At 34.4% G+C, this 20,713-nt stretch overlaps 1 protein-coding gene and 1 long non-coding RNA gene across 23 annotated transcripts in view; one reads left to right on the forward strand and one right to left on the reverse strand.

Moving 5' to 3' along the window:
• LOC134728444 (uncharacterized) overlaps nt 1-20,713 on the reverse strand; it is a 203,453-nt gene that overhangs the window by 120,865 nt on the left and 61,875 nt on the right. The gene's annotated exons all lie outside the window — the stretch shown is intronic.
• Nucleotides 1-20,713, forward strand: part of C2CD5 (C2 calcium dependent domain containing 5) — a 97,906-nt gene that overhangs the window by 48,550 nt on the left and 28,643 nt on the right. For all 21 annotated transcript variants that reach the window (XM_034936171.3, XM_063593164.1, XM_034936173.3 and 18 more), the window contains 5 exons: nt 4,565-4,679; nt 7,677-7,772; nt 13,020-13,211; nt 15,174-15,360; nt 19,426-19,590. In XM_034936171.3, coding sequence (XP_034792062.1) covers nt 4,565-4,679; nt 7,677-7,772; nt 13,020-13,211; nt 15,174-15,360; nt 19,426-19,590 — 755 coding nt within the window. The remainder of the gene's footprint in view (nt 1-4,564; nt 4,680-7,676; nt 7,773-13,019; nt 13,212-15,173; nt 15,361-19,425; nt 19,591-20,713) is intronic.

Below are 20,713 nucleotides of genomic sequence, written 5' to 3' on the forward strand. Positions count from 1 at the left end.
TGTGTGTGCATGCGTGTATGTAGTGAAATTTCACAATTATGGAGTAGATTACACATTTGACTTTCTAAATTTAGTAAAGACTCCAGTTTGGTCAAACATGGATTATATCTTAGTTTCATCCTAACATCACAAATGACTAGGTCTTGACGTTTGCTCTGTATTTGCACATGACTTCCTCTATAATGAGAATCTTCTTCCTAGTCTACTGATCCCCACCCAGTTTGAGATTATATACTCCTTTGAACCTGAACTCTCTAATTTCTTTTTCATTAGGGGAAATTTATCTTCTTCAAGAGGTTAGCAGTTGGAATGTTACTTTCAGGTATTTGGGAATATAGCTTTTTATACTGTCCGTTAACATGATAGATTATCATTGTATTAACCTTTATTTGATCCAACCTAACATTTTATCTCCTTTTGTTGATTTATAAATTAGATTGAATAACTGTCCATTTTAAAAATAATTTTTATTGGTATATAATATTTGTTTGTATTTATGGGGTACATGTTTTATTTTGTTACATGCATAGAATAATGATCAAATCAGGGTATTTGGAGTATCCATCACCTTGAGTATTTATGATTTCTAAGTGTTGGGAACATTTCAAGTTCTCTCGGGTAGCTGTTTTGACATATACAGTACAGTGTTGGTAACTATAGTCACTCTGCTTTAAAACATTAGAATAATTTCTTTTTTCTTTTAACCATATTAAAAGAATCTGCAAGGCAGAGTTATTCTCTCCCAGAGCTATATAAAAATGAACTGAACTTAACATTTCAGGTAGTTGGTATTTCTTAATTGCCAAGTGTATGATAGCCTAAAATCTCAAAGAGGTTGAGTTTAATAAGAGCATATTATGTTGAGTTGTTCACATTGTTATTTTCTGATATATAAACTGCCATTTTAGAATTTTACCAGTTTCACCTGCACTTCAGAAACAAAATGTTAAAAAGATGGCAAGATATCGAGCTGTGGCCATGCTCTAGGAATGTAACGTAGTAAAAATTAATGAATTCTGATGTCAACCTAAGTGTGCTGACATTACCCCTAAAAGAGACATCAGTGAGGATTGATTTAGAGCTCAGTTCATGCCTGCAATTAAAAGGATATATTAAAAGATTTGCGATATTATCTACAAAGAGTTTTGACCCATAGAAGAAAAACATAAAATAGTATAAAATATAACTTGTATATTAAACTTATATATAAATATATAATTTGTATATAAAAATATATTAATTTGTATATAATTAAATTTTAAATTTTCCTAAAATAATAACTTTTATAATTGTAAATAATTCTGTAGATTATCAGAAGAAATGTGTTTAAGGTGAAGAGGTTTGTTTCTTAACATCTTTGAAATGTTTATTTAATGTTTATTAAATGACCTCACATCTCAGCTGTATATCCTTCAGATAACTAAATTGTATCATTTCATGTGTCACATATATAGTTGCCACAAAATTTTAAGCCAGACTCTGTTTGCTTTTATGTTAGTATAGTATCCTCAATTTTGTACTTTTTAGGATGAATAAAATAATTCCAATTCATTAGTGTGTTTCTCATAGGAAAACACAATACATTCCTATAAGACTGTAGTTATCAGTTTTTAAACCTTAAACATTCTATTATAGGGATTAAATACTGTGATATCTCTGAATTTTTATTGGTAATAGGATAGGCTGAATCATAATTACTGCTTGAAGATTCTCTAGGTCATGTCTGGCATGAGTATAAAATAAGCTTTGGAGATAAATTTAACTTTTCTTTACTGTTAAACAAATTAATCTTAATTTTGTTTTAATTAAATGCCCCCTAAATTTAGTAGCCAAAAATTTTTCCTTTAGTCTCTTGCTTACAGTTGTAGATAATTGTTAATATAATTACCAGTTTGTGATTAAGTGCTCCCTACTGTATGCTTGCCTTGCTTTCACCTAGAATCTAGGGCCATTACTTTCTTGTAACCATTTCAGTGAGCTGCCATAGTTTTCAGTCTGTACTGTCACCTGATCCAAGCATGCGCCAAAATATCCACTGTTTCTGGCTCCTGTATGCTGAATCTGCTTTGCAAACCCTTCGTTCTTTGAGCTTTTGCTTTAGCCAAAAACCAAATTTAAGAAGTTTTCTGGAGTGTGGACATATGCCATTTGCTTCCTTAGCTCCCATGTTATGTAACTCTTTAGCTTTGTATTAAACTTGTAAATACTTATTAAATACAATAATGGCATCCTCATGTGCAATTGTGTGGCTCATGTGTTAAAATAAAGGCTGCTTGTGAATTTGTCAGAAGAATATGAATGCTCCACTTGCGCTGCATTCAGCTTTTTTTTTTTTTGTTCGTTTGTTTTTTGAATCAGCCACTTATTCTTTCATAGTGTTTGGTTTAATTATTTGATTATTTTATGTGTTATACTAAGGTAAGTTTAACGTAAATGAACTTTGTATTCTACGTGGTATCTCATAGGAATTGTTATAACATACTTTCCCATTTAGACATGTTGGCGTTTTAAAAATAAATATATGTAGAACTTAAGTAGCTTCCTCCATTTTTTATTAATTTTTAAAACACTGTTTATGGATTACTTTCTGTAAAATTCATTTTTAAAACAGTAAAGCTACCATGTATTACTTGTGGTACAGATGAAGGCAAACCCAATGTGAGAAAAATCTTATAAAAACATAGTACATAATTATTTGCTTTAGAAAATAATATTTTAAACTTCTAGAATGGTTTAAAAAGTAAACAGTAGGTTTTATTAGTGAGTTTAAGAAAAGTTAGAATTTTATTTCATACAATTTTTTGGGAAAATAGGTATTTTCTAAACTGAAATACATTTCTATAGTTGTGACAATTATTTTCTCAGAATCATAGTCATTTAATAGATTAGAGCAACCACTTGAATAATAGTTCATCTTATGATAGAAAAATTCTCTTTTAGGAAAGGATGATGTTAAATGGATGTTCAGATTGGTCCGTAAGTGTGTATGTCTTAGAAAAAAGAGAGTATGGATTTGGAAGTGTATTTTTGCTGTTACTATATACATTTCATTTGGGAATATGAAGAAATTCTTTAACACAAGTAGTATTTGTGTAAAATAGGTTCACTTAATTGTTCACACATTTCTTAATTTATAACATTGATTGCTAATACCATATTGTAGTCTTTTCTATTTCTCTTCCTTATTTTATCTTCTACTTTGATGTCTTTCTCAGTTTCCTGAATTCTGCATTTCTTTCTTCTGAAAGAAAGTTTTAAGGTAGCTTTGTCTTGGAACCAAAACTTTAATTCAAGAACTGGCTGGCATCATTTGTAGTTCTGGCTTTTATCTCCTTATTTCTCCCTTTTGCTGATCCTCCTCCCTGTGGAGGAGACAAAAATTTCATCATAGGAATGTGAGCTATAACACGCCTCTTAACCTTTCTTTACTTTGCTGTCTTCACTATTTTACTAGTGAGTATAATTCTACTTATTCTACTAATTTTGAAAAACATATTTTGAAAATTGGATATATACTGCAATTCAAAAATAGAAACTTTGGATTTTTTGGTTTTTAGATTTAATAGTGGCTTTTATATGGAAAAAATTATGATGAGAGCTTAGCATTCTATCTAGAGTTGATTTTTTTTTTCTATCTCAAGTTATTCCCAAATGAGAATTGGCCACAAAAAGAAATAAATTATGATATGCTAATTATAGACTTTCTGTTTTTAACACATTGTACATAAAATGTTACTATAATTTGCAGCTGCTGTCACCAGTAGTTTGCAGCTAAATGCAAGTGATTAGGAAATATGTATGACAGATGCTTCATTTATAGTGCTCCATTACAAGCAATATTGGACTTCTCTGGTAATAAAATACAATTCTGTGACTCTAAATCATTTTTAAAAATTACAGACCAATACATGGAGTGTTATATCTGAAATTTTTCCTTATATACATTACCAAATTATTTGTGTTAATATTTTAAGTGTGTTTGCTTTCTTTCTTTTTTTTTTTTAAATTAGTCTCTAATTTCTTGTATTTTGCCTAAAGACCCACATCTCTGTAGAAGGATGGCTTACAGATGGCTTTCTCTCTTTTAACATTGACAAATCTTTGCCTTGGAAAGAACCCACAATATAGTGAGTTATAAAAAATAGGTACCAAGAAATGAAATCAGAATTAAAGTTAAATTTATGGATATAACACATAAGGTGTTCACTCAGTGAGGTGAGATGTAGAATATCCTCTTAGTCTAATTCTAAAATTCTAATCATAGCTAAGATTAGAATTTGGAAACTCTGGGTCTACATTTAAAATTATATCTAATCATATATTCCTATAGATATCTGTTAAAGTAATAAAGCAAATACAGATAGGTGGTTTGTTTTCCAGCAATTGAGTTTAAAAGGTTAAATCTTATGCCTTTTGAGAAGTAGCATTTTAAAGATGGGAAGTTTAAAAATCCATTATAGAATAAAACTTCTTTACTTCCCATAGTATGTTTATTTTAAACATTTCATGTTCATATATATAATGTGCTATTGAGTAATAAACTGATTTAAAATTTATTTTTCAGATGAACCAGAAACTCGAGATGCATGGTGGGCAGAAATCAGACAAGAAATAAAATCACATGCTAAAGCATTAGGCTGTCATGCTGTAGTGGGCTACAGTGAATCAACTAGCATCTGGTAAATGATAATAACAACTTGATTTTCCAGACACTAATTTAGACTGCCATCTGAAAGGGGAAAAGCTTCATGCAAATAAAAGAAAAGAGAACAGCGAAGTGTTCAGGAGCATGGGCCTTGGAGTACATTAGATTAAGGTTTATATGCCGTCTTTGCCAGTTAATGACTGTGTAACTTTGAGAAAGTTATTTAACTCTTCTGAGCCTCAATTTGTACATTAAAATGGAGATAATACCACAGATCAATTAATCATTTACATCAGTGATTAAATGAGAATATAATACTGGCACACAGCAAATATTAACTCTAGGCTTCCTTTAGTATGTAACTGTATCAACTTCTTCCACTGGAACCTTTGGAACCCTTGATCTACTGTAAACGAATTGCAATGTGTCTTTAAAGTTTGTCCATAAACTCATTCTGCCTCCTTTTACCTACTGTAATGTAATGTTTCTTGCTAACAAATCATTCTTCCTAATACTGACAAATTAGGAAGGGGCTTTCATACACTTGGTTCTCAATTCCTTTTTCTCCTTCCCTTCATTTGAACAATCTCCTCCTTTAAAGTACATGCCACGCTACTGTTCCATTATCTACTTCCAAAGCATTCGTCTGCCTTTCTTAGTTACTTCGCTGCTCTCTCCTCCAGTTACATATGATTATGTTCATTCTAGCAGCTGGCATTATAGTTTCTTATTCTCAAGTCGTCTGACCCCACTTAACTTTCAACCATATTTTGGACCTCAGTATCACTTGAAACTGTTCCGCCTTAAAATTTTGAAACTATAAAATTTTACTCTCAGATCACAACTTAACGTTTTTCTACCAATATCATTTGCTCTTTTATATCTAGTTTGTTTTGACCCTTACCTTAACCAGTTGTTTTCTCAGCTCCTTACTTAGTTTCTGGCTTTTCTTGTTCTTTTGCCATCCTTGAACCCTACTTTCAGCCCTTCAGAAGTTTACAGTTGATATCATCTAGAAACTGTTTAACCTTCTGTTATCTTATTTTTCTACCATCTATTCTTAGGTAATTCTTACTGTTAGATCCTCTGCTCTTGTGGTGATCCTTATTGTTAGGGAAAAAGAGTTAAACTGTAGTAAATGTGGTCATTACAGAGCCATATTATTTAATCTTCTGTGGGCTTTTCTTTTCCTTTGCAGATCATGTGTTATACTCCTAGACTGTTTATTCCCATAGTAGCGGTTCTACTCTTGTTAACTACTAACTTTGTCAAGCTTATCTTGCCTTACTCCCTAGTTGTCTTGCCACATTGATGGTTTTAATGTCATAAACTTTGAGGCCTTAGAAAAATGTTTTTTGTTGTCTTTTTTTTTTTTTTTTTTTGAGATAGAGTTTCACTCTTTCACTCAGGCTGGAGTGCAGTGGTGTGATTTTGGCTCACTGCAACCTCCACCTCCCGTGTTCAAGTGATTCTCCCACCTTAGCCTCCTTAGTAGCTGGGATTACAGGTGCCTGCCTTCCTGTCTGGCTAATTTTCATATTTTTAGTAGAGATGGGGTTTCGCCATGTTGGTCAGGCTGATCTCGAACTCCTGACCTTGTGATCTGTCCACCTCGGCCTCCCAAAGTGCTGGGATTACAGGTGTAAGCCACCACACCCGGCCAGAGATATGGTTTTAGAAGGCATAGTTCTTGGTATCACATTTACATTCTACTGGATAATTATGATGTAAAATAAATTTTAAGATTGAGATATAGGATGCTTTGGGATCCTAGAGGGCTGAAAGCTCAAAGTAGAATTGGAAGAAAATGTCAATGAAGTAACTGATGCTTGAGTTGGATTTTGGGGGATGAATATGAATTATATAAATAAAAAGAAGAGGCATAAGGAGAGGTTTCAAAGCTTACAAGATGCATTCAACACTTAAAAGAGTAGCAAAAAAAAGAAGGCCACAGGATGTAGACTCAGGATGGCTGATGGTCACAGATGGAGGAGTCTGCAAATGAGTTCAGTTAATTTACCTAGAAGTTTGAGTTCATCTGACAGATGTCATCTGACAGAGGTCCTTTCTAGACCTCAAAAACATCTATGTATTTAAATTTTTACTAATCCTTTGTGTTCCAGCCCATGCTACTTTCTGTTACTGTATTAAACTCTCTGAAATGCACTTCTGCTCTTATAACTTCTTGATTCGAAGACATCAGTGGTTTCATGTTATTCCTTCTGACATCCTTAATTCCTACTTACACTTTAAGCCTGGTCTTCCTTTATTTTATTTACAGTTCAAGTGACTGTTCCTTCCTTGTTCTCTTAGGCTTCTGTTTTATTTTATTTCTGGGTTTTATTTATACCTGGTCTTCAGCAGTTCATCCCTAGGTTGCTACTTTTCTCATTTGTTTAGGTGATCTCATTCAATAATTATGTTGATTGTTTAATTTTTTAGCTTTCAAATTGGGTGACATATAATAATTTAAAAATTATTTTGAATATCAGTTTTCTGTTATATGATGATGTAGTTTAAGCTTCATTTAGTATATTTTGTATATTGTTTCAGAAACCTTTATAATGATTTAAATTTAGATTAAGCTATATAAATCACCTATATAGAGATATTTACACAGTTGTGCTTTTAGAATAATTTTAATAAAACTTCATATACATTTAAAGAGTATTTTAATATAGTTTCATTGATTAATGCTAGATTCAGCAATACAATTTATTACTGCTTATATTTTGAAACATTTCATTCTTTCAGCCTTGCCATATTTTAAATGAAGTTATTGTCTTTAATATTAATACTTTTATCTTTTTTCAGTTTTTAATTTATGAAGAATTCTTGCCCTCCATTCAAATAAAGTTACTTCTGTTTTCTAGGCTAGGTTTAGGAGGTAAACCTCGTAAATATTATTTAATATTTAGTAGAGTCTAACTTGAACTTAAATTGTCACTGTTATAATTATTTTGATATTTAGCATTTCCCAAAGTTATACTGTCTGAAAAATGTTAACTTGTTTGTGTTTTTTCCTTTATAGTGAAGAGGTCTGCATTTTATCTGCATCTGGCACAGCGGCTGTACTGAATCCTAGATTTCTGCAGGATGGCACCGTGGAAGGCTGTTTGGAACAGAGGTTGTCATGGCAGCCTGGCTTATTTTCTATAAGGGCAGAGAAGGGAGAGGTCGACTTTTTTTCTGAGAGTTGGGATAATTCTTCTCTGTAGGGTGGCTTACAGGGGTACAGTGTAGAAATCAGGACCAAGCACTTCACTAATTTTTAACTAACCCATAGTAACAGAGGAGTATTGGATTCTGCACTATATGGCACACATTATTGTTTCTAGTGTCTTGATAAGTGACATGTATGATTACCAGTTGAAGAATTTCAAGTGTCCATTTTTTTTCGCTTTCTCATGATATAGAAATAATCTTTGGATCTTTCTCTTCCTTTCATTTCCCTGTGTCTCACCTCCAAAAACAGAAAGAGGTTATGAAACAATTTTTATAAAAAACAATTCTTAATTTACAAAATAGTAAAAGTACTGCATTTTATCAAGATTATCTGTAGATATAATATATATGGTCCTTCCGTGTCCATAGGGAATTGGTTCCAGGACCCCTTGCAGATACCAAAACCTGCAGATGCTCAAGTCCCTTATATAAAATGGTATAGTATTTGCATGTAACCTATGCACATTCTCCCCTATACTTTAAATAATCTCTAGATTATTTATAATACCTGATATAATACCTGTTCATCATTTCATTTTCATGGATTCAGTGTAATGCTGAGCATGTGGCAAATTCAAGTTTTGCTTTTTGGAATTTTGTGGGATTTTTTATTGTTTTCCTATTTTCAACCTGTGATTGGTTGAATCCATACATGCCAAACCCATGGATACGGAAGGGTGACTGTATATTTAAATATATATATATATATATACACACACACATATAAACTATTAGTTTGGTACCAGAGTCTACCTGGATAATACAGATTTTAATTACCCCTTATGCCACAGTGTGCCTATTTACTTCCCCCCTCCCCAGTATTAATATATTAAGTATATATTAAGAAAGGAAGCAAAGGCCAAGTGCGGTGGCTCACGCCTGTAATCCTAGCACTTTGTGAGGCTGAGGTGGGTGGATCACTTGAGGTCAGGAGTTTGAGACCAGCCTGGCCAACATGGTGAAACCCCATCTCCACTAAAAATACAAAAATTAGCCTGGTGTGATGGTGGGCGCCTCTAATCCTAGCTACTCAGGAGGCTAAGGCAGAAGAATTGATTGCTTGAGCCTGGGAGGTGGAGGTTGCAGTGAGCCAAGATGGCACCACTGTTCTCTAACCTGGGCAACAGAGTGAGACTCTATTTAAAAAAAAAAAAAAAGCAAAAAAATTCTGTATCTTGTCAAGTTTAGTATAAACTTGCATGCATTTATAACTAAGATATTCTAGTTCTGGTATTCACTAGAGGAACTTGGTCAGTTTCTTTTGTCAGTATTAAAATGGATATTGACTATTATAAATTCCAGAGCCTTAAAGGTCATTGTAAATAGGAAAGTGAAGGTGGGGCATTTTGAAGCACACTAAATAATTAGAATATTCTATTGAGGAAACTCTCTTTGTCAGTGAGTTGTACCAGTGATACAATATAGTTCTTACACGTCTGTAGATTTAATTCTTAAGTTGATAGGAAGCCTAATTTAACAAATGACCTTTTTCATGTAGCTTGGTTTTTTTCTGTACTGTGGCTTGGACGAATACAATAAATTCTCTTATGTAGTAGTTCAATACAATAGGTGCCACCCCTAGTTGTGTAAAAAAAAAAAAGAAAAAAACAAGGAAAATGCCTTTTCTTTCTGCTATAAAAATTATTATTGCTTATTAGAAAAAATTTGGAGAGTTCCTATATCAAATGATGCTAGATTGCCATCCTTTTCAAATTCTTATATGCTTTGTAAGATTTCCTATGTCTTGCCTTGAAGTCAGCTGTCATTTTTCATGCTAATTCACTATGCTGCCTATAGAAATTCTTATCCTCATTTGTTTGCTATTTCTTTGTTTTTTTTTTTAATTATACTTTAAGTTTTAGGGTACATGTGCATAACGTGCAGGTTTGTTACGTATGTATACCTGTGCCATGTTGATGTGCTGCACCCATTAACTCGTCAATTAACATTAGGTTTATCTCCTAATGCTATCCCTCCCCCCTCCCCCTACCCCACAACAGGCCCTGATGTGTGATGTTCCCCTTCCTGTGTCCATGTGTTCTCATTCCCACCTATGAGTGAGAACGTGCAGTGTTTGGTTTTTTGTCCTTGCGATAGTTTGCTGAGAATGATGGTTTCCAGCTTCATCCATGTCCCTACAAAGGACATGAACTCATCCTTTTTTATGGCTGCATAGTATTCCATGGTGTCTAGGTGCCACATTTTCTTAATCCATTCTATCATTGTTGGACATTTGGGTTGGTTCCAAGTCTTTGCTATTGTGAATAGTGCCGCAATAAACATACGTGTGCATGTGTCTTTATAGCAGCATGATTTATAGTCCTTTGGGTACATACCCAGTAATGGGATGGCTGGGTCAAATGGTATTTCTAGTTCTAGATCCCTGAGGAATCGCCACACTGACTTCCACAATGGTTGAACTAGTTTACATTCCCACCAACAGTGTAAAAGTGTTCCTATTTCTCCACATCCTCTCCAGCACCTGTTGTTTCCTGACTTTTTAATGATCACCATTCTAACTGGTGTGAGATGGTATCTCATCAAGGTTTTGATTTGCATTTCTCTGATGGCCAGTGATGATGAGCATTTTTTCATGTGTCTTTTGGCTGCATAAATGTCTTCTTTTGAGAAATGTCTGTTCATATCCTTCACCTACTTTTTGATGGAGTTGTTTTTTTCTTGTAAATTTGTTTGAGTTCATTGTAGATTCTGGATATTAGCCCTTTGTCAGATGGATAGATTGCAAAAATTTTCTCCCATTCTGTAGGTTGCCTGTTCACTCTGATGGTATTTTCTTTTGCTGTGCAGAAGCTCTTTAGTTTAATTAGATCCCATTTGTCAATTTTGGTTTTTGTTGCCATTGCTTTCGGTGTTTTAGACATGAAGTCCTTGTCCATGCCTATGTTCTGAATGGTATTGCCTAGGTTTTCTTCTAGGGTTTTTATGGTTTTAGGTCTAACATTGAAGTCTTTAATCCATCTTGAATTAATTTTTGTATAAGGTGTAAGGAAGGGATCCAGTTTCAGCTTTCTACATATGGCTAGCCGGTTTTCCCAGCAGCATTTATTAAATAGGGAATCCTTTCCCCATTTCTTGTTTTTGTCAGGTTTGTCAAAGATCAGATAGTTGTAGATGCGTGGCATTATTTTTGAGGGCTCTGTTGTCTCTTTATCACAATATTGAGTAATAATTGCCATTCACAAGTTAATTCTGCAGTTTAAGGAAGGCTTAAATTTTGCATCTTTTTCTTACACTACACACTCTAGTTCTACCAACATTCTTGGCATTTCCTTAAAATGTCATTTAAGAAATATTCTATTAAAAACAATAAATTAAATGAGCTTCTGTCTTTAAACCAAACTGTCAGTGATTCTAAAATCATCAGCCATTCATTTGTATAGGATGTTAGAGAGCAGATGTTTAATTATATTGAGTATTTTCCTGAAAGGAAAATAAAATAACCTAAATGCACAGGTTATACCTATGGTTGAAAAAATGCAACGTGCTAGTCCTCAGCAGTTGTATTTATTTGAAGTCATGACTGATAGCTAATGCCTTGTCTTGGCTTATAAGAAGTTGGTTTAAAATGAATTCATTAGTTTTCCCTTATGTAGAAATACTGGTTCTGCTAATGCTCTGGCACTGATATGGGGAAAGGAAACTGTGGATTAGGATTAAAGCTTCACCTCTAGACTTTCCTGAACAAACTAGAGTGCAGGTCAGTCAGGAACCAACGATACGAGAGCAGTGTAGTAGCTGGGAATGAGTGACCACAGTGAACGGGCTGAAGTAGAGCTGTCCCTTAAGCAAAAGCTTCAGAGTGTGCTTTGCAGTGTTTTGTTTTTTTTTTCCATTCAAGCCTGGTTTTAAAAAGACAGGAAAAGTAGCAGGTCAAAACTAGGGATCCTAAGTACAGGATTCTCACTTTATTAAGTAACCCATCCCATAGAGAAATTTGAATATAAGATGTGTATTAGGAAAACCAGGACTTAACAGGACTTAAGTGTAATAACTTTGGTTATTTTAGAAATGTTTTGATAGCTATCTGCATTTGACTCGTATAATGCTTAGTTGCAAAGTACTTGTTTTCTTCATTAAATTTTTAAAATGAATCAAAAAAAAATTTGGAGAATGTAGGAGAGTAGAAGGAAGAGAAGATTCCTTATGATCTCACTATTCAGGGATAATCCCTGTGTACATTTCATATTTTAAATGCTTTCATAAATTTTAATACTTTTATTTTTATGCCTTATGTATACCACTAATATTGAAATTTGTGTGAGCTGTTTAGTTAAAAATTGCTTCAGTTTTCATCCTTTTGTACCCCCTTATAACACATTGGCTTTGGATTCAAACAAACTGAAATTCAAACATGAGGCCTGCTACTTAGTGCTTAGTATGACTTTATGAAATAGATGTTTTGGTTTTTCAAAAAAGTTAAAACTATCATAGGAAATTAGAAATCTTAGAGTATGCCTGTTTTTGACTTACTATTTTTCTTTTTTAATACTTTTTTACATTAAATTAAAAAATTATTACACTTGGATTTTTTTTAATTTTGGGGGGTACCTAGTAGCTGTATATATTTATAGGGTACATGAAAATGTACAATTAAATTATCAATTATAGTCACCTTGTTGTGCTATCAAACGCTAGGTCTTATTCATTCTTTCTATTTTTTTTGTACCCATTAGCCATCCCCACCTTCCCTCCAGCCTGCCACTACCCTTCCCAGACTCTGGTAACCAAAATATTTTTTTCTTTGGGAATTTTTTTTGTGGTTATATTTGTCAACCAGTGGGAAAATGTCATCATTATCATCTAACCATTTTTTAAAAATGTTGTATCCCAGAGAAAAAACTTTGGGGTGATAGTGATGTTTGTCAGGTGGTAAGTCATCAAACAAATAAATTGGTGCAAAATGACTTTGCAATTGGTAAGTCTTTTCTCTCATAGGAAAAATGTATGGTTCTGATTTCATGGTCGTTTTCAATTCTTATCAGTCTTAGTGGTACTTTTGTAGCCTACAGCAGTAGAAGTTGGATAGTTCGTATACAAGTACTATGTATGTAATATCAGTTACATAATTATTTTTGAAAAAATTTGTACATTTTTAAAGAATATCTTATTTTTTAATTTATTTATATAGGCTTGAAGAAAATTTGCCTACACGTTGTGGATTTTGTCATATACCATATGATGAACTGAATATGCCATTTCCAGCTCATCTCACATATTGCTATAACTGCAGGAAACAAAAAGTTCCTGATGTTCTGTTTACAACTATAGACCTCCCAACAGATGCAACAGTTATTGGAAAAGGTTGTCTTATTCAAGCAAGGTATGTTTGTGAAAACAACACTCGGTGTCCCTGAAAAAGTATGAGATAGGGAGCCATAAACCTATTTTTAAGTGTCAGCTTTACTGTTTCCTACCTGTTTGATCCTGCACAAACTGGACAATTCTACTGGAACTTTGTATTTTATTGCATGTAAAAAAAAAAAAACCCTCTGTGTAAAACTCAAATAAGTTTGTGTACAAAAGCAGTTTTTAACTTTAAATTCTACACAAATATTTGTCATTTTGGGAATTATTAACCTGCCAAAGGCTAGGGATGTGACTAAGTATAGATTGCTTCAATTACATTCAATATGTAACACATTTTAGAAGTTGACTCTCTTTTTTTCTTTTAAAGAATAGTGCCATGAAGTGTTTCTTTTACTGCTTTAATTAGCTGGTAAGAGTTCCTTTTAAAATGCACTGGAGTAGGAAATCCTGATTGGGGAACTCATGACAACAGCTGCCAGGTTACCAAATCCATCAGGTACTTCTGTCCTCATCTTAGTTCTGACATCTCAGCAATAGTGACACCATTAATTATTTTCGCCTTGAAATTCCTTTGACTTCATGATGCTACACCTTCTATGTTTTCCTACCTTTATGTATAATCTTCAGCCTCCTTGATGACTTCTCATTTCTTGATCCTTGAGAGCCATGGGTTTGGACCCTCTGCCCAAAGCTCTCTCCTTAGTTGAACTCATCAACTTATATAGATCTATGTGTCTGTGACTCCCAAATTTGTAACTCTAGTCCAGAACTTTCTTTTGAGCTTTAGACTTATACCTGTCTACTTCATACCCCATTTTGATAAGCCATAGGCATCTCATACGCGTTCCACATTGAACTGCTGATTTTCTTCACTTTTCTTATTAGCCTTTTCTGTTTTAATGAATGGTACCTTTCTCTATCCAGTTCTTCATGCCAAATTTGGTATTCTTTGGCACTGTCCTCTTTCTCAACCTCCCCACATCACATTTATTACAAAGTCCGTTGATTTTTCTTCTAAAATGTATTTCTAATCCATTTATTTTTTTCCCTCTTGAATCTTAGACCTTCCATTTGGGATTGTTTTCCTTTTGCCTTAAATGTACGCTTTAGTATTTCTTTTGATGGTCTGCTGGTGGTGAGCTATTTTTTTTGTCTGTCTGAAAAATGTGTTTATTTTACTTTTATCTTTAAAAAATATTTTGGGCTGGCAGCTATTTCTTTACAGCACATTGAAGTACTCTTTCACCACTGTCTTCTGGCTTTCATTGCTACTGTTGAGAAATAATCTATTAGTCTAATTACTGTCCCTTTGAATGTAGCGTATGTGGCACGAAGTAGATGCTCAAGTGACTTTTGTATTTTTTTTAATGAGTAACATTTTCTTCCGCTTTCCATTTATATTGAACACATGCAGTTATAAAACCTAAGATTTTAAATGATATTCTCTAGTGATTTTGGTCATTATTTCATTTTTAGAGATTTTGAGATTTTTTATTTTTCTTTATTGAAATATGATTCTTTAAAATATTTAATTTTTGTGGGTAAACAGGTGTATGTATTTATAGGGTACATGAGCTACTTTGATACAGGCATGCAATACATAATAATCACATCATGGAAGATGGGGTATCCATCCCCTCACGCATTTATCCTTTGTGTTAGAAACAGTCCTGTTATACTCTTTTAGATATTTTAACTTGTACAATTAAATTATTATTGACTGTAGACACCCTGTTGTGCTATCAAATACTAGGTCTTATTCATTCTTCCTATTTTTTTGTACCTGTTATGAAATAGGATTTTTAGTGCAAGTTTATACAATGACAAAAAGCAGAAAAGATTATTGATATAACTCAGTAAGCCCATTAGAAACAAGTAAATGTTTTATTCAGCACACTTTTAGCAAGTTTTAAAATTTGGACATTTTTAAAGGTGGTACCAAGAATACTGTTCACTGACTTATTTTCCTTTACAGGTTATGTCGCTTAAAAAAGAAAGCACAGGCAGAAGCAAATGCTACAGCTATCAGTAATCTCTTGCCATTTATGGAATATGAAGTGCATACTCAGCTAATGAATAAACTAAAACTCAAAGGAATGAATGCTTTGTTTGGACTAAGAATTCAGATCACAGTGGGTGAAAATATGTTGATGGGCTTAGCGGTAAGTTTAGATGTTTTTGGTTTTGTTTTATGATTTCCTTAATTATAATAGATTCTATGTTATGTGATTCAAATAGTCTTTTCAAAGGCTTATCTAAAGACTTTGACATTAAGACCTTTATGGGACGAGGACATTTTAAGAAGTGAAAAATCTGGTGATAGGTTTTCACATATTTTAAAGGGACTGTGATCACAACTTTAATAATTCTATTTCTAAAAATTATCATTTGTCGCTTAATAAGTTGGCCACGGTTTTTCTGGACTTCATTGTTGTTTACATATTGCTAAAACAGGGTTCCTCCATCTCAGTACTAGGGCAGGATACCTCTTTGTTGCAGGGAACTGAGTTGTGCATTGTAGGACGCTTAGCAGCATCCATGGCAATTCCCCACTATAAGCTAGTAGCATCCCCCCAATTGTGACACACAAGAATGTCTTCAGAAATTGCCAAATGTCCCTTGGTGGGTGGAGCAAAATTACCCCAGGATGTGGATTAATCTTTAGTTTTGATGGAGAAGATAAAGCAAAACATGTGAGACACTATTGGACAGACAATTAAACTTTATCATAAATGTGCACCTGTGGCCAGTGGTAGAATGTGTAATAAAATACAGGTGTTTCTGGCCAGGTGCGTTGGCTCACACCCATAATTCCAACACTTTGGGCGGCTGAGGTGGGAGGATCACTTGAGCCCAGAAGTTAGACCAGCCTGGGTGAGACCACTGTCTCTATAAAAAAAAAAAAAAAAAAAATACACCAGGTGTGCTGGCAGGAAGCTTAAGTGGGAGGATTAATTGAGTCCTGGGAGGTTGAGGCTGCAGTGAGCCCTGATCACATCACTGCACTCCAACCGAGGCGACAGAGTGAGGCTCTGTCTCAAAAAAAAAAAAAAGTGTGTTCTTAAGTGCCGATGAAATATGAGACAAGAAAAAGCTGTGTCTCAGCTTAATGTTCATTTTGGCTTGTTAGCAAATAAATTCTGACTGGAAAGATGTTAATGAGGAAAGCCAGTGCTGCTTCTATAAGTAGCGTAGGACTCAGAGAACCAGGTGCCTGCAAAAAGTGTATTGATCATATGGAATCTGATGAACCACGTTTATGGAAATTCTCTCATTTTCTAGGTACTTTGCTAACCAGCATTTTGGCTGTGTTATTGGCAGTTTTCAAATTTGAATTATCTTGCCATCTTTTTGAGAGTGCATAGACATTTAATTTTAAGAAATTTATAGAATTTGACTTTTTTGTCTCTATACATTTGTAGGTCAAATGCACATTTGTTTCCTGTTTCATCTTTCTGTAAGAGCAAAAATGTAAAGTTTTGTATGTAGAGGATAATTGTACGATGATGATAAACTAATTAGGTATTACAGTTTTCTAACGACAGAAATTTGTAATAATTAGGTAACTTGGTTCATATTAAAATATTTGATACATAGGCCGGGCATGGTGACTCATGCCTGTAATCCCAGCACTTTGAGAGGCTGAGGTGGGCAGATCGTTCAAGCCCAGTAGTCTGAGACCAGTCTGGGCAACAGGGCGAAACCCCATCTCTACTAAAAATACAAAAATTACCCAGGCGTGGCTGCTTGTGCCTGTAGTCCCAGCAACTTGGGAGGCTGAGATGGGAGAATCAGCTGAGCCTGGGAGCTTGAGGCTGCAGTGAGCCGTGATTGTGCCACTGCACTCCAGCCTGGCTGACAGCGCGAGAGACCCTGTCTTTAAAAAAAAAAAAAAAATTTCTTTTATACTTAGAGTAACTTGGGGAAAAGTGGTTATTTTAATTCAGTGGTCTAAAAATTTGTATGCCTAGTGAGGACATTACATAAATGTATAATTTGTGCTTGATGCAAGACTGTAATGATTGGTGGGTGCCTATGCATGTCAATTAAGAGCTGGATTCAAATTGAGGGGTTTAAAAAACATTTTGCTAGCTATAACAAACATTTTTGATGGTTGAGCCCCAGGAAACTAGTTTATGACACTGATGTAATTCAAGACTTGCCTCAAATATTGCTTTTCTGATTCATACTAATCTTTTCTTTCCTTCTTGATCACTAGTGCTATTAACTACCACTGTTTGACATTTCATCTTTGTGCTTTGTTATAGTTTGTGCACTTAAATCCTAAGTTCTCAAGAGTAGCTTCTTTCTTAGGTGATCTCTGATGAGTGCCGACGAGGTGTCTGGCACTGTGCTATTCTAGAAGGAATGTGATATTATCTTCACTTTACAGGAGGAGAAAATGTGTGCTGTGATAGCTTGAGACTGTAAAGTGATGTGGTTACATGTGTTAGAAATGGATTTCAAATCAGGCCTCTCTGATGCCAGAGTCTGTGTTCTCAGCCGTTCAGGGCTGTTGCTTCGTTAATGAGTGGAGCTAAAACACATTAGAGGTGGTGGACTAAGGCTTCATATGGCATAGAGAAGGGGGTTCCCTGGTTGAATATTAGAGATTGGGTCATGTATACAGTGATGGACACTAATGAACAAACCAGGAGTAAGCACTCTTGAGGAACAATTTTATCTACTATGCAGATTTCTTCATCAATCCCTTTTTAGGATTGGTGTTCACAAAATTGGCAGTTGATTAATTTAAAAAAAAATAATAACAAATATCTAGAGTTAAAAGAATTCTTTTCTGTTTCCCATTCCACTCCTTTGATGTTAACAATTTGATGTTTATGCTTCTATTTTTTTTGCTTTGCTTATATTAGCATATTTACACATAAGTGTTCATAAGGATATATATAAATGTTACCTTGTTTTGTATTTCCCATAATAGTTTTCCAGTACTAATGAAATATAGTACTGTTTCAGAGTCCGATATTAAATAGTAATTTAATTAGATATTTAAAATAAATCTGTATCTAATAAACACTTTTCTCTGCTAATTAGGAAGGTAGGGCAATATAGTGAAATGCGTTTGGGTTTTAGAGTGAGAAACACTCAGTTCAAATCGTTTGTCCACATTTATTGACTTGGCTTGAGTAAGTTCCCTGTCCTTTCTGAATTTCAGTCTCTTGCCTTGCAAAAGTTTCCTCTTCACTTTTGCCACCTTTAAAGATAGAGCATCTGCTCATTCATGAAAAATTTATTTTTTAGCAACCTTTAATTTTTTTTTTTGCTATTTTTAATTCTAATTATATATTTTTTTAAATTATGAGGTAGGTCCGGGCCCAGTGGCTCAGGCCCGTAATCCCAGCACTTTAGGAGGCCAAGGCAGGTGGATCAATTGAGGTCAGCAGTTGGAGACCAGCCTGGCCAACATGGTGAAAACCCATCTCTACTAAAAATACAAAAATTAGCTGAGTGTGGTGGTGGGCACCTGTAATCCTAGCTACTCAGGAGGCTGAGGCAGAAGAATCGCTTGAACCCAGGAGTTGGAGGTTGCAGTGAGCCAAGATCACGCCACTACACTCCAGCCTGGGTGAAAGCGTGGGACTTCGTCTCAAAAAAAAAAAAAAAATTGTGAGGTAGAAACATAAAAAATATAATTGGGTATGCAGTGAAAAGTAAATCCGCATTTCGTAACTGTCTCGCACCTACCCAGGGTCCTCCCCAAAAGAAACCAACGCTTGTTACCATTTGTTTTTGTGTGCCTTTCCAGAGATGTCCTATGTATACCCTGATGCTGATTATATTCTTCCTAATGAGCAAATATCACATTCTTGTTTTTTTTTCCCTTTTTTTTCTTTTTTTGAGACAGAGTCTTGCTCTGTTGCCCAGGCTGGAGTGCAGAGGCATGATCCTGACTCACTGCAACCTCTGCCTCCCGGGTTCAAGTGATTGTCCTGCCTCACCCTCCTGAGTAGCAGGGATTATGGGTACACACCACTACACCTGGCTAATTTTTGTATTTTTAGGAGAGACGGGGTTTCACCTTGTTGGCCAGGCTGGTCTCAAACTCCTGACCTCAAGTGATCTGCCCGCCTCGGCCTCCCAAAGTACTGGGATTACAGGTGTGAGCCACTGCACCCAGCTGTTGACCACATTCTTAAATATGAAAACTTAAGGACTGTTATTCTGTAGATATTTTTTCTGATTATTTCCCCATTATTTTTTACAAGTCTGCCACAGGTGTGTATTTAGCAGCTTTACCAACTCCTGGTGGTATTCAGATTGCTGGGAAGACTCCTAATGATGGCTCTTATGAACAACACATCTCTCATATGCAGAAGAAGATAAATGACACAATTGCTAAAAACAAAGAGTTATATGAAATCAATCCTCCAGTAAGTAAAACAAACCTACATTGTGAATGTATCAGTTATTGTTTATTAGTATATTTTTAGGTTATCTTATTGAGGACAAAAGATTTTTTTTTCACTGTTTAACTCTCCTTATTACTCATTCTTTCACCTCCCTTTATGTCTTTGCTCAACTGTCTCCTTTTCGGGTAAGCCTACTCTAACGATCCTATTTAAAAATTGTGACTTCATTTTTGCCACTTCCTATGACTTTTCCCTCTTTTATTGTTTTCTATAGCTCTTATCTTTGTGAGTGTGTGTGTGTGTGTGTGTGTGTGTGTGTGTGAGTGTGTGTGTTTTGTTGGTCTTTTGCCTGTTAGTACTGGTAGAATGAAGCTCCATGAGGGCTTTATTTCTATTGCCTAGAAAAGTTCCTATTGGTAGTAGTCTCTTAGTATTTGTTGAATGATGAAATAAATGGTTTAAAATGTTCTTTGTTAGTAAAAAGAGATTCTTATTGGTGGTAAAAATGTGAAAGAATATAGTTTTTCAGTTACAGTTTCTTTTTTTACAAATTTGCTCCCAGTCATTTCCTTTAATCAGTCTTTTTACCAACTTTGCAATAAGTATCACAATGCTGCCTCCTCTGTGGATGACTGATGGCAAGAGTCTGAATTGAAAGAAAAATGGGTTGGAATTAGAATGAAACTATTTGTTTTTATGAGTCTCTGATAATGAAAGACTTTCACAAAAGGAAAGTATAACATTCACATATATACATATGTAACAAACCTGCACATTGTGCACATGTACCCTAAAACTTAAAGTATAATTAAAAAAAATTAAAAAAAAGTATAACATTATTGCTTTTATTATTTTAAACGTCTTATCTAATTTTGGCTGGTCTTCTGGAACAGTGTGTCTGGATTGTTGCGTCACATGTATAGCTTTCATCATATTATTCTAGCATAGTTGTTAATTTGGGAGGAATTTTAAGGATATGACCTACAGCTGCACTATTCATTATTCACTGTGGTAGCCACTGGCCACATGTGACTTTTGAGCACTTGTGACTAGTCTGAATTGAAATGTGTAGTAAGTATAAAATATACACTGGATTTTAAAGATTTAGTGTGAAAAAGTAGTGTAAAATATGAATATTTTTGTA

This window comes from Pan paniscus, chromosome 10 (genome assembly GCF_029289425.2).
Source record: "Pan paniscus chromosome 10, NHGRI_mPanPan1-v2.0_pri, whole genome shotgun sequence".
Lineage (NCBI taxonomy): Eukaryota > Metazoa > Chordata > Mammalia > Primates > Hominidae > Pan > Pan paniscus.